This window comes from Mobula birostris, chromosome 11 (genome assembly GCF_030028105.1).
Source record: "Mobula birostris isolate sMobBir1 chromosome 11, sMobBir1.hap1, whole genome shotgun sequence".
Taxonomy (NCBI): Eukaryota; Metazoa; Chordata; class Chondrichthyes; order Myliobatiformes; family Myliobatidae; genus Mobula; species Mobula birostris.
In genome coordinates, this window is record NC_092380.1 from 52639468 (window position 1) to 52653811 (window position 14344).

General features: G+C 40.9%; 1 protein-coding gene across 5 annotated transcripts in view; it reads left to right on the forward strand.

Annotated features, from left to right (window-relative positions):
• atg13 (ATG13 autophagy related 13 homolog (S. cerevisiae)) overlaps positions 1 to 14344 on the forward strand; it is a 128993-nt gene that overhangs the window by 26574 nt on the left and 88075 nt on the right. For 4 of the 5 annotated variants that reach the window (XM_072272242.1, XM_072272239.1, XM_072272243.1 and 1 more), the window contains exons 3-4: positions 7028 to 7108; positions 7524 to 7643. In XM_072272242.1, coding sequence (XP_072128343.1) covers positions 7028 to 7108; positions 7524 to 7643 — 201 coding nt within the window. Of the gene's footprint in view, positions 1 to 2236; positions 2260 to 7027; positions 7109 to 7523; positions 7644 to 14344 lie in introns of those variants that run through there. The other variant, XM_072272245.1, reaches the window with a different exon arrangement.

Consider the following 14344-nt stretch of genomic DNA (forward strand, 5'->3'; position numbering starts at 1 on the left):
AACAGCTCTGGATTGTTTTACTGCTTACTTCCCACCAACTATCATTGACAAAATTAGCTGCTTTTTGAAGACAAACACATGCAATTGATGCTACTTAAAAACTGTTCACTCAAATCATGGTGTAGTGTCTAATGGCCATTCAAATACATGCAACTGACGCTAGTTACAAACTAGTTGGCAACAGTTTCCTGTCCTAATTAAGTGGAAAGTGTCCTAAATAAGTGAAGTAACCCCGGCTATTTTCTCGACTTGTTTTTGTTCTTTAAGAGTTGTCCTAAATAAATGGCTCCCCTATTAACTGGAATCCACTGTATTACCAATTAATGCGAAGAGATGTGATAATTTTCAGTTGAAACAAGATTTGTATTTAGCCTGCATATTGAATCAAACAAAGAAAACATTGACTGCAGCTTTGAATTTGGGTAGTAAAGACTTAACTTCCTACCTACATTAAATAAAGCGTCGCAATATTCTCGTAAAATCTGTCACCGGTCTTTTTCCAGCATATCCTTATTTTTCATATCTACTTCAAAGTTGCATTCTTGAGCATATGCCTACTTTATATTGCATGTTATGGATTTGTAATGAGAGAAAGACTTGCTTTAAAATGGTGAACTTTCACACAGTCAGGATATCCCAAAATGATTTACATTGAACAGAATGGAAAACAAAGCAAATGCACTGTAGATGCTGGAAACCCAAAGGAAAACAAAATGCTACAAATGCTTAATAGGTCATACTACACCCTGCAAAAAGTGAACATTTCTGACCTGGAAATGCCAATCTCGAGGGCCAATATATAGTAAAAGTCCTTCTCCTGTGCATCTTCTGTATCCTTCCATTCCCTTCATTGTTCCTTTATCTTTATAAAAGCCTCTTAAAATCCAAACTCCTTACTTCTACTACTATTAGTGGTTAACCATTCCAGAGATTACCACTCTACTTTATAAAAAAAAACTCTCCCCTTCTAACTTTTAAGAGCAAGCATGTACTCTGGACATTTCTACCCAGGTTAAAAGAATCTAACTGTCCACCCTATGTTGGCCTTATTTTTAGAAACCGGTCTCCCTCAGCCTCTGACACTAGAGAACAATCCAAGTGTGTCAAACTTTTCCTTATAGCTCATACCCTCTAATCCAGCTGCACCCTTTATATAGTCTCCATATCCTTCCTGTAATTCAAAGTATGTATGCAGTATATACAACCTTGAGATTTGCCTTCCACACAGACAGTCACAAAACAAAGAAGAGCATGGAACCAACCCGTTCAAAGAAAAGCATACCAACCCCTGAACCCTTTCCATGCGCAAAAAAAGTCTTGCAAACAGCAACAAAAAAAATAAGCAAGAATACAGAATATAAAACTCAAAATCAAAAGGCATGTTTCAGTGCAGTTGAGCCCAGTGTTCATTATCTGCAGGCCAGCCTGATTCAAAAATCCATCAAAAGTAGTAACAAAAAAGAATGACCAGAACTAGAAACTAGAACACATCATAAACCTGAATTAGAGTCCAAATCTATAGTTTGTGTTGATTAAACCTTGCTTTGGCCCCATCATTTCACAGCATTGAGGGATAGAGATCACACAAATGCAGAGACCTTCCCTTTGGAGCAGCAAGTGTGAGAGACTACCACATGCAGATACCTTCTCCGGCAGCAACGAGTGAGAGGCTTGTAGTTTGCGCTGAACACTTGCTTGCCTTGTGCACTCACTTCAATGATTTCAGTCTTCCTCGGCACTTCTTAAGAGATTGAGTTGATCATGGGCCCAGGACCCGCCTCCTTGCCACAGGCTTTGCTCCCAGCCTCGTAGAACACTCTCTGAGGCAGCGAAGCGCCAGATCGCCTGATCAGCCCAAAAGCACAACACTAGAATGTAGATAACGGGCTCTAACAGTAGCCGAACTATATCTGAAATAAAAAGAAGATGTAATGAAGTAACTAGAACTGCACACAATACCACCAAGTGCACTGTAACTAAAGTTTTATGCCCCAGCAGCGTGACTTACTCATGTACTCGACACTCCTATCAATGCAGAAAAGAATGCCGTATGTCTTCCTCACCACCTTATCTATTTGTGTAGTCACTTTCAGTTGACAATGGACCTGGATTCCAAGATCGCTCTAGATTTCAATGTTATTAAGCTGCCTCCACTAACTATATACTACCACCTTTTATTTGATCTCCTGAATTGCTTAAGAAGCTGCAAGATCTGAAATTGCCTGGACCAGATGGACTACACCCAAGGTTCTGAAAGAGGTAGCTAAAGAGATGGTATGAGAATGTATGAGGGCATTTAATGGATCTGGGCCCATACCTGCTGGAGTTAAGAAGAATGAGAGGAATCTCATTGAACACCTAGATTGAGTGACTTTGACCACTATGTCAAAGGTCACACAATAACACAAAAAATATTCATATAATATCAAGAAGTTTAATGCTTTTCAGAAAGTCAAGTATGCGCTGGTATACATTACAATGGCAGTGATATCCTAACAAACTGTCCATGTGGTACTGTGGCTCTCCCAAAGAACTCAATCTAACAATTATTTGTTTCCTTTGCACCTCATTGAAACTGCATTCAGACAATATATACTGCACCTTTTCTTGACAATTGCATTTCCTACAAATGCTCGTATCATGCCTATTAATTCTGAACAAAGAATTATTCAGCCTAGTATGTCCAATACATAAATGTACAAGTACAACTTCTTCCTTCCTTCCTTCCTTCCTTTTATACTCATCCCCAGTTGAGTTCCAACCGTCCTCTGGATTTTTCCTCATCCCAACTTTATTGCCACTGCGACTGAGTTGACTTTTTAAGTATGGCTTTCATCTCTCCCTTGTGCAAAATCACCAGGACATTTATATATTTATTTTAAGTGATTGCTTGGTAAGAATGTCTGCCTCCTCATTTTCTTCAAACCCAACATGGACAAAAACCCATATGAAACGTATACACAGATCGAGACCCTGCAGCCTCAATGGATGTTGTCCAATCTCAAGAAGAATGTCCTGGCCTGTTTTAAAAGATAACAAGACTGAGAACAAATCAGAGCACAGAAGTACGTAATCAGGACACACTGCTTCGACCCATTCTACGGCTAAAATGATAGCAACCATCTCAGATGGGAATACTGACACTTTGACAATCTTTTCTTAATAGTCGCCTGAAAGTTTGGAACATTAGCAATCACCTGAATGACCTGTCACTGGATCTTCTGAACCTTCTGTGTAGATATGTAAGAATCCATAATATCTGCCTTGCATATGTAGCTGAACTTCCTGTGCCAATCATAAACAATCACTTTTCATCTTGATCATTCCTGAAGACCCAGATCAACCACAGGCAAAGGGAAAAACTAATGAGGAGTGACAGAAGGGGGTACACTGGGACCATCATCCACATTAAATAACCGAAGATTCTGTGTCCATATTTCCCAGCATGCCAAAACTGAAGAGTAGAGTGTTTCTAACACGCTTATTGACAACATTATTGGATGACAAACTTTGTCCTCTTACATTAAACCAATAAACCATTGCTAATTGTAACATGTGTAGATGTAAAGGTACTTCACATATTTCTACAAGTAATACTGAAACTGAGGATGACTTAACAGAACCACAGTATAATCTCAGTGGGGTGCCTAAGGGGTGGCCCAAAGAAAGAATGGCGGCGAAACATTAGAATCCCAAAGCCCCCCCCCAGCTCCCCCCTTGCCCACACAAGCAGCAGTAAGGCAACCACCCCCCCACCAGCAAAAAGCATCCACCACCCAACTCCCCCCTCCACCGAGCACTCGAGCTTGCAGCAAGCATCAATAAAGACAAACTTCCAGTACCCAAATACTACTCGTTCATCCAGTAATTCGACAAACTACAGGCTTGCTGTCTCCCTAACAAGGGGAAAAGAGGTGTCTCCATTTCATAGCGAGAGGGGAGACATAGCAAACAATTCACTGATTTACGATGTTAAAAGTCTATGGCGCCGCTTTTTCCGAGCTCTGCGCCCAGAGTGTTGGCCCCAGAAAGGTGCAGCTCTTCGGACACATAACCCACAGCAGCGAACCTGCTGCTTCCGATGTCCTTGTTCTCCCACGCTGCTTCAGTCAGGGGCACCAGTCTAGAATCAGCACGTCTCCAGAGCCACGAAAATCCAGAACCCTGAAGGCGTGCTTGTCTTCCATACCATGTCCTTGGGGTATCAAAAAGCGGCTGGTCGTGAACCCCTGAGTGCGGGTCCCATTCCCGCAAAGAACCAAAGTCAGAGTGTAACTCCAGGTCCGGGTCTTCAAAAGAACCTTAAAAAGGAATAAAAGAGATATCAAAGATAGAAATAGAGCTGTTTTTGAAGATACAAGCAAAGGAGTCGCCAGTTAGCGCCATCATAACCGCTCCGCACCTGGAAGACAGACTTGAGTGCAGCACCAACACAGAGGCTGTGTACAAGAAGGGCCCGAGTCACCTCTATTTCCTGAAGAGACTGGGGTCCTTTCGAGTATGCAGGCTTCTCCTTCGCATGTTCTCCCAGTCTGTTGTCACCAGTACAATATTCTGTGCGGTGGTGTGCTGGGGCAATGGCATCAACATGGGTGAAACTGATTAGAAGGGCTGACTTATAGGAGTCAAACTGGACACAATGGAAGTTGTGGTAAAACAAAGGACACTACGGAAAATCCTGACCATTCTGGAAAATGTTTCCCACCCTCTGCATGCCACCTTGGCTGAGCAGGGGACCACTTTTAGTAATGGAGTAAGCCAACTGTGTTGCTCCAAAGAGCGCTATATGAGGTCATTCTTATTCTCAGCCATTAGCCCCTATAATGAGTCAGCCTATGGCTGGGGAATTGGTGACCCCTCCTGACCCCTTCAGTTTAGACTGTTTGAGGTAACTTTTTTTTATTCTTTCTTACTTCTAACATTTGTGTATCTGTGCACTTGTAATGCTACTGTGACACTAATCTCATTTGGAATCAATAAAGTATTTATCTATCTACTTATCTAAGATATTCAGTAAATTTTGTAAACTCTTGATCATTAGCTAACAGGCTTCTAGCATTCCATTGTAAGATTAGGGAAAAAACATTAACAACCTGTCTTTGAGGTCTGAACATCTGAACTCCTTGTAAGGCATTATTAATAACTTCTAGAGTTAAGTCCTCTATCTCTAGTTTTTTTTTTACAGTCTTTAATATAATTATAATTTTTTCTGTTCTACTTTTAGTTTGTCCTGTACCACATCTGCCATGAATGTGACAAACTTTAGCTTATCAACAATAAGAGAATCTTCTGTTATACTATCATGCGCTTCCCACGTTGTCTTTAAACTATCTGTATTCTGGATATTAATAGGTCCAATTGACACTGTCTTCTGTACTTTCTGCAGAACTCCTGCCCATCTCGACCCTAACATGCTACACTTCCATAGCTTTCTTATATACAGGACACTGCATAGGCAGAACTATATTCTCCTCCACAGTTACTACAATTTAACCTAACACCTTCTCCGCAACTGCAATAATCATGTTCTTCTTCATAACTACCACAGCACTTTTTACCCTTACACACAGCTGCTACATGACTAAACTTCTGACATTGAGAACATTCAGAAAGGGTAGCACATATACTCAAATCATGTAAGTCATATAACCAAATTTTAACGTATACATTTTTCCATCAAATTTAATCAACATCGATAAAGCTATCTGTTAGAACTCCACCACAAAACCTTGTAAACATTTAGCATCCACAACTTTACCTTTGACGAAATTATTTTTTAAATTGTCCATGCATACATTAGAGGCACTCCAGAAACTACTCCCCAAAGCCTCTGTCGTTCAATATAATCCCTTGTTGTTACTTCCCTTCTTCCCACAGCTTTTAACCGCAAAGCTTTCTCGCATTGCTTACGATCTTTATTAAATACGAAGAGTGTCCATCTCTTAAAGATTTTGCACCCACAATATCTCCTAATGCTTTTTCAAATCCCTGCTTAGTCTAATTCTTCTGTTTGTCAGCAGACCAATGTAAATGGCTACTTTTCTTGGCCCTACCTTCCTTTTATTGGTAGATACTTTCTTCTCTGGAACTCTATTGGTCTCATTCGACCTCTGGAACTTTTGAAGTTCATTTACTGTTGTTTCAAAGGAAAGAACAGTTAACTTAAACAAATCCCACAAATAGTGATATGTTAATAACTAGATAGACTGTGTTTTATTTCATTAAGGAATAAATGTTGTTAACGTTATCAACACTGTCCATTTCTTCAAAAAATGCCATTTGTTAGCTATATCACCGCATATTAGCTGCAGATGAATAATTAAGACATAAAAAACCAATTAAATTTGAAAAGGATAATCCATATATGGTGTGAAAGTGTATCATAAATTGATAAGTTTGAGCTTGATGGCAAGAATTTAAATTTAATGCTTGTTATAAATGTTAACATCTTTAGATAACCATACACTTTTGCAGTTACAGTGGAGGAACATTCATGGTGTAAACATGAGGACAATAACTAATACACTGCAGTTGTTATGGTAGTGTAGTGGTTAGCATAACAATATTATAGGATCAACAACACAAATTCAATACTACTGCTGTCTGTAAAGAGTTTGTACATTACTGACTAAGTAAAATAAAAATGCTCATGCATCATCTATTAAGCTGAAGGAGGCAATATGACAAACTGAGAAAAGCTTAGCTTCCGTGAATTGATTGTCATCAGGTAATCTTAATGTGGAATGATTATAAAGCTGTAGGTCCTTGGTTCAAAGTTGTAAGATGATTTTGCATTTGAATTCTTACAGCAAAGTTTTGATTAATATGTAAAATTTAAAATCATTGCTGCTGTCAATGGAGGCAAGAAATTAAAACTGTATGATGGCTTATTTGAATTATTGTGGCATCTGGCAAGAAAGTGGAGCTGTAGCCAAGATCCAATTTGCTGAATAGCAACAGTGGCTCAAGGGGCCTTACAGCCTCCTACTGCTCCAATTTCTATGTACTTAACTGCTGTGTTTTTCAGACGGTTCAGGTGATTGTACAAGCACGACTTGGAGAAAAAATCTGCACCCGTTCAAGCTCTTCCCCTACAGGCTCAGACTGGGTAAGGAAATACATCTCTATCCCAAAAATTCCCATTCTAAGTTAACATTTGCCAAATTGAAGTTTCACAGACTTTTAACCACCATTGTATAAAATGTGTATATCTAGGCCGACTGGCAAGTTATGCACTTGTTTTGTAGAAATGGCTAAACAGCCAAGATGGTTCCATCCAAAATCAACATTTGATGCTGAATGAAGCATTTCTCTGAAAGTAGTTACCTATCTCATAAATTGGTTGTGTATGATTAACTCCGAAATAAGATTGTTGTTAAATATTTTCATTTCTTTTTAAGTATAAAATATGATCATCATGCAAGCCTTAAATTCATCAACCACAGCTTTAATGAATTTGAAGAGGCTAGGTTAATCTTATTATGATATACTTGGATTGTTGGCAAATAACCCTCCTGTTTCAGTTTAATCTCGCAATAAAGGATATTCCTGAAGTTACCCATGAGGCGAAGAAGGCACTGGCAGGGCAACTTCCAGGAATTGGGCGGTCAATGTGTGTGGAAATTTCTCTGAAGACATCTGAGGTGTGGATTTCAGTTTAATTTCTTAATTGCATGTCAGTATTTGTATACTCTAAATATCTTTTTCTCAACTTTTTATGTAATGCTCCAATTCCTAAAAGGAATAACCAGTAAGCTGACATTTGATTATGTAGCAACTTCAAATATTCAGTGAAAGGAAGGGAAGTTGTGTTTCATTTTGGCGGACCTTTAAAGTTTCTGAGAAATAACAGCTGCAATTCCTGGAGCTTTGCTTGGTTAAAATTTTCACTGGCCTGCTCACATTTTGCTATAAATAAATAATATTTTGCTTCCACCTTTCACCTAAAGCTACTGAATCATTATGTCCAAAAATTCAATTTCTAAATAACATTTCGTATTTCCTTTTGTTGCACAATCAGCAATCTTGTATATCTTGTATCTCTAACAAGTCTGGAGAAACTGCAATCATTTGTTTGTGAGTTCCCATGTGGATCACCTTGCTCTTTCAACATGAATATTGAATATTCCACTTTTAGTACTGACTACATATTGAAGCTGAACAGCTGATTGAGCATTCATTTGACCAAATTTGGCACATTTGACTTTTCAGCTGTTCAGTGTGTTGACAGTGCATTTGAAGCCATGAAATAATTGATACTTTTACCTTATCCATCCTGGATCTTTAATCCTGGTCAGTTAGTCATATCCTAAAATAGTCTCCAATTGAACAATCAAAAATTGAAACCATGTCACTTACAAAGAATGACAAATTACTTAACTTTATAAAATTTGAAGTAAAATAAACTGTGAAATAAAAGGTTTTTTTTAAAGATGTGTATCAAAGCTTGTAAGAGATAAAATAAAGCCTGATCTGATAGCGGGTTAAGACTAATTAGAAGTTCTAGAATTGGAGCATGAAAACTAAACAAGTTGAAGAATCATGAAGATTTTTTCCATACATCATAAACTCCTAGCATTTAATAGGTCTTTGTAATTGACTTTATTCTCACTATCTAATTTCCTTGGATATGGCTGGAGCAGCACAGGAAGCAACATAGAGTAAGGTGGCAATCGAATATGGATGTTACTTTTGGCCTTCCTCGTATACTTGCACCACAGGTGCTGGTGTTCCCTCAGTACTGCTGTGTGGAGTCTTGACCCAAAATGTCAACAATATCTCTACCACCCCCCTTTGAATTCTTCCAACAAATTATTTGTTGCTCCAAAAACCAGTTTCTCCTGCTTCTTGTGTCTTTGCTCACGTCAGTTCACTTCACAAAGTTATGAAGCCACTAAGTGCCTTCCATACAGCAGTATTTATACAAAATGTGTGGACACGCTTTTTCGCCACATTCACAAATTCCAGTGATGTATTCTGCAAGTGTTAAAAGAAATGGATTTTACAATTTGCTGGCTGAATTATACATCTGTAGCTCCTTGCTCTAACCCCCTCATACATTCTAAATTGTGATTAGAGTGAGAAGATACAAATGTATAATCCTCCCTGGTTGGATTTTTTTTTGTCATTTTGGACAATTATTAAGTCATCCTGTGAAGTTCTCTATTTCCGAAAATGGTCCTAATTCATAAAGTTTTTATTCATAATTATAACATTCCATGATTGATAGTATTCTTGAGAATTAATGTTGCATGCTTTTAGCTCTACTGCATTTTGTTAAGCATGAAGAAAACTATATATTAAAAGAAGCATGGACAGTGAGAGCTGTTGGATAAATAATTAATGTTAAGGACAAGTGCAAATAGATGTAATTCAATAAAAAGAAATTACATGCAATTGTTGGCTTTTTTATTTGAAACATAGAAACATAGAAAATAGGTGCAGGAGTAGGCCATTCGGCCCTTGGAGCCTGCACTGCCATTCAGTATGATCATGGCTGATCATCCAACTCAGAACCCTGTACCAGCCTTCCCTCCATACCCCCTGATCCCTTTAGCCACAAGGGCCATATCTAACTCCCTCTTAAATATAGCCAATGAACTGGACTCAACTGTTTCCTGTGGCAGAGAATTCCACAGATTCACCACTCTCTGTGTGAAGAAGTTTTTCCTAACCTCGGTCCTAAAAGGCTTCCCCTTTATCCTCAAACTGTGACCCCTCGTTCTGGACTTCCCCAACATCGGGAACAATCTTCCTGCATCCAGCCTGTCCAATCCCTTTAGGATTTTATACGTTTCAATCAGATCCCCCCTCAATCTTCTAAATTCCAGAGAGTATAAGCCTAGTCCATCCAGTCTTTCATCATATGAAAGTCCTGCCATCCCAGGAATCAATCTGGTGAACCTTCTTTGTACTCCCTCTATGGCAAGGATGTCTTTCCTCAGATTAGGGGACCAAAACTTCACACAATACTCCAGGTGTGGTCTCACTAAGGCCTCGTACAACTACAGTAGTACCTCCCTGCTCCTGTACTCGAATGCTCTTGCTATAAATGCCAGCATACCATTCGCCTTTTTCACCACCTGCTGTACCTGCATGCCCACTTTCAATGACTGGTGTATAATGACACCCAGGTCTCGTTGCACCTCCCCTTTTCCTAATCTGCCACCATTCAGATAATAATCTGTTTTCCTTTTTTTGCCACCAAAGTGGATAACTTCACATTTATCCAAATTAAATTGCATCTGCCATGAATTTGCCCACTCACCTAACCTATCCAAGTCACCCTGCATCCTCTGCATCCTCTTAGCATCCTCCTCACAGCTAACACTGCCGCCCAGCTTCGTGTCATCCGCGAACTTGGAGATGCTGCATTTAATTCCCTCATTCAAGTCATTAATATATATTGTAAACAACTGGGGTCCCAGCACTGAGCCTTGCAGTACGCCACTAGTCACTGCCTGCCATTCTGAAAAGGTCCTGTTTATTTCCACTCTTTGCTTCCTGTCTGCCAACCAATTCTCTATCCACATCAATACCTTACCCCCAGTACCGTGTGCTTTAAGTTTGCACACTAATCTCCTGTGTGGGACCTTGTCAAAAGCCTTTTGAAAATCCAAATATACCACATCTACTGGTTTTCCCCTATCCACTCTACTAGTTACATCCTCAAAAAATTCTATGAGATTTGTCAGACATGATTTTCCTTTCACAAATCCATGCTGACTTTGTCCGACGAGTTCACTGCTTTCCAAGTGTGCTGTTATCACATCTTTGGTAACTGACTCTAGCAGTTTCCCCACCACTGATGTTAGGCTAACCGGTCTATAATTCCCTGGTTTCTCTCTCCCTCCTTTTTTAAAAAGTGGGGTTACATTAGTCACCCTCCAATCCTCAGGAACTAGTCCAGAATCTAAAGAGTTTTGAAAAATTATCACTAATGCATCCACTATTTCTTGGGCTACTTCCTTAAGCACTCTGGGATGCAGACCATTTGGCCCTGGGGATTTATCTGCCTTTAATCCCTTCAATTTACCTAACACCACTTCCCTACTAACATGTATTTCCCTCAGTTCCTCCATCTCACTGGACCCTCTGTCCCCTACTATTTCCGGAAGATTATTCATGTCCTCCTTAGTGAAGACAGAACCAAAGTAATTATTCAATTGGTCTGCCATGTCCTTGCTCCCCATAATCAATTCACCTGTTTCTATCTGTAGGGGACCTACATTTGTCTTAACCAATCTTTTTCTTTTCACATATCTATAAAAGCTTTTACAGTTAGCTTTTATGTTCCCTGCCAGTTTTCTCTCATAATCTTTTTTCACCTTCCTCATTAAGCCCTTTGTCCTCCTCTGCTGAACTCTGAATTTCTCCCAGTCCTCAGGTGAGCCACTTTTTCTGGCTAATTTGTATGTTTCTTCTTTGGAATTGATACCATCCCTAATTTCCCTTGTCAGCCACGGGTGCACTACCTTCCTTGATTTATTCTTTTGCCAAACTGGGATGAACAATTGTTGTAGTTCATCCATGCGATCTTTAAATGCTTGCCATTGCATATCCACCGTCAACCCTTTAAGTATCATTTGCCAGCCTATCTTAGCTAATTCACGTCTCATACCTTCAAAGTTACCCTTTTTTAAGTTCAGAACCTTTGTTTCTGCATTAACTATGTCACTCTCCATCTTAATGAAGAATTCCACCATATTATGGTCACTCTTACCCAAGGGGCCTCTCATGACAAGATTGCTAATTAACCCTTCCTCATTGCTCAATACCCAGTCTAGAATAGCCTGCTCTCTTGTTGGTTCCTCGACATGTTGGTTCAAAAAACCATCCTGCATACGTTCCAAGAAATCCTCTTCCTCAGCACCCTTACCAATTTGGTTCACCCAATCTACATGTAGATTGACGTCACCCATTATAACTGCTGTTCCTTTATTGCACACATTTCTAATTTCCTGTTTAATACCATCCCCAACCTCACTACTACTGTTAGGTGGCCTGTACACAACTCCCACCAGCGTTTTCTGCTCCTTAGTGTTACGCAGCTCTACCCATATCAATTCCACATCCTCCCGGCTTATGTCCTTCCTTTCTATTGCGTTAATCTCCTCTCTAACCAGCAACGCCACCCCACCTCCTTTTCTTTCATGTCTATCCCTCCTGAATATTGAATATCCCTGAATGTTGAGCTCCCATCCTTGGTCACCCTGGAGCCATGTCTCGGTGATCCCAACTATATCATATTCATTAATAACAATCTGCACTTTTAATTCATCCACCTTGTCACGAATGCTCCTTGCATTGACACACAAAGCCTTCAGGCGCGCTTTTACAACTCTCTTAGCCCTTATACAATTATGTTGAAAAGTGGCCCTTTTTGATGCTTGCCCTGAATTTGTCGGCCTACCAGTTTTACTTTTCACCTTACTACTTTTTGCTTCTACCCTCATTTTACACCCCTCTGTCTCTCTGCACTTGTTCCCATCCCCCTGTTGTGAACTAACCTCCTCTCGCCTAGCCTCTTTAATTTGATTCCCACCCCCCCAACCATTCTAGTTTAAAGTCACCTCAGTAGCCCTCACTAATCTCCCTGCCAGGATATTGGTCCCCCTAGGATTCAAGTGTAACCCATCCTTTTTGTACAGGTCATGCCTGCACCAAAAGAGGTCCCGATGATGCAAAAACTTGAATCCCTGCCCCCTGCTCCAATCCCTCAGCCACGCATTTATCCTCCACCTCATTGCATTCCTACTCTCACTGTCGCGTGGCACAGGCAGTAATCCCGAGATTACTACCTTTGCGGTCCTTTTTCTCAACTCCCTTCCTAGCTCCCTATATTCTCCTTTCAGGACCTCTTCTCTTTTCCTACCTATGTCATTGGTACCTATATGTACCACGACCTCTGGCTCCTCACCCTCCCACTTCAGGATATCTTGGACACAATCAGAAATATCCCGGACCCTGGCACCAGGGAGACAAACTACCATCTGGGTCTCTGGACTGCGTCCACAGAATCGCCTATCTGACCCCCTTACTATCGAGTCCCCTATTACAACTGCCCTCCTCTTCCTTTCCTTACCCTTCTGAGCTACAGGGCCGGACTCTGTGCCAGAGGCACGGCCACTGTCGCTTCCCCGGGTAAGCTGTCACCCCCCAACAGTACTCAAACGGGAGTACCTATTGTCAAGGGGCACAGCCACCAGAGTACTCTCTATTACCTGACTCTTCCCCTTCCCCCTCCTAACCGTGACCCACTGGTCTGCGTCCCGTGGCCCCGGTGTGACCACCTGCCTGTAACTCCTCTCTATCAACTCCTCACTCTCCCTGACCGGACGAAGGTCATCGAGCGGCAGCTCCAGTTCCCTAATGCGGTCCCTTAGGAGCTGCATCTCGGCGCACCTGGCGCAGATGTGGACGTCCGGGAGGCTTGGAGACTCCAGGGCCTCCCACATCCGACACCAAGAACAACAAACTGCCCTCACACTTATACTGCCCCTCTCCTCAAATAACAACAAAAAAAAATGAAGAATGGAGTTCAAACACAACTAAGTCATAGAGAAGTACACCACAGAAACAGGTCCATCTTGTCCATGCCAAAAACCATTTAAACTGCCTACTGCCAACGACCTGCACCGGGACCATAGCCATGTACCTATCCAAATTTCTATTAAGCATTGAAATCGAGCTCGCATAGACCACTTTCATGACCCTCTTAGTGACGAAGTTTCCCCTTATGTTCCCCTTAATCTTCTTACCTTTCACCCTTAATCCATAAGCTTTGGTTGTGGTTCCACCCAACAGTGGAAAAAGCCTGCTTGCATTTATCTTTTGTATATCCTTCATAATTTTGTATACCTCTATCAAATCTCCTCTCAATCTTCTACGTTTTAAAGAACACAGTCCTAACCTAGTCAATTTTTCCTTATAACTCGGGTCCTCCAGACCCAGCAACATCCTCGTAAATTTTCTCTGCACTCTTTCAACCTCGTTTACGTCTTTCCTGTAGGTAAGTGATCAGAACTACACACAGTACTCCAGATCAGGCCTCACCAACGTCTTATACACCTTCAACATAACACCCCATCTTCTGTACTCAATATATCTGTGGTGGCCAGTGCGATCATGTTTGCTGTTGTGTGCTGGGGCAGCAGGCTGTGGGTAGCAGACACCAACAGAATCTACAAACTTATTCGTAAGACCAGTGATGTTGTGGGGATGGAACTGGACTCTCTGATGGTGGTGTCTGAAAAGAGGATGCTGTCCAAGTTGCATGCCATCTTGGACAATGTCTCCCATCCACTACATAATGTACTGGGTGGGCACAGGAGTACATTCAGCC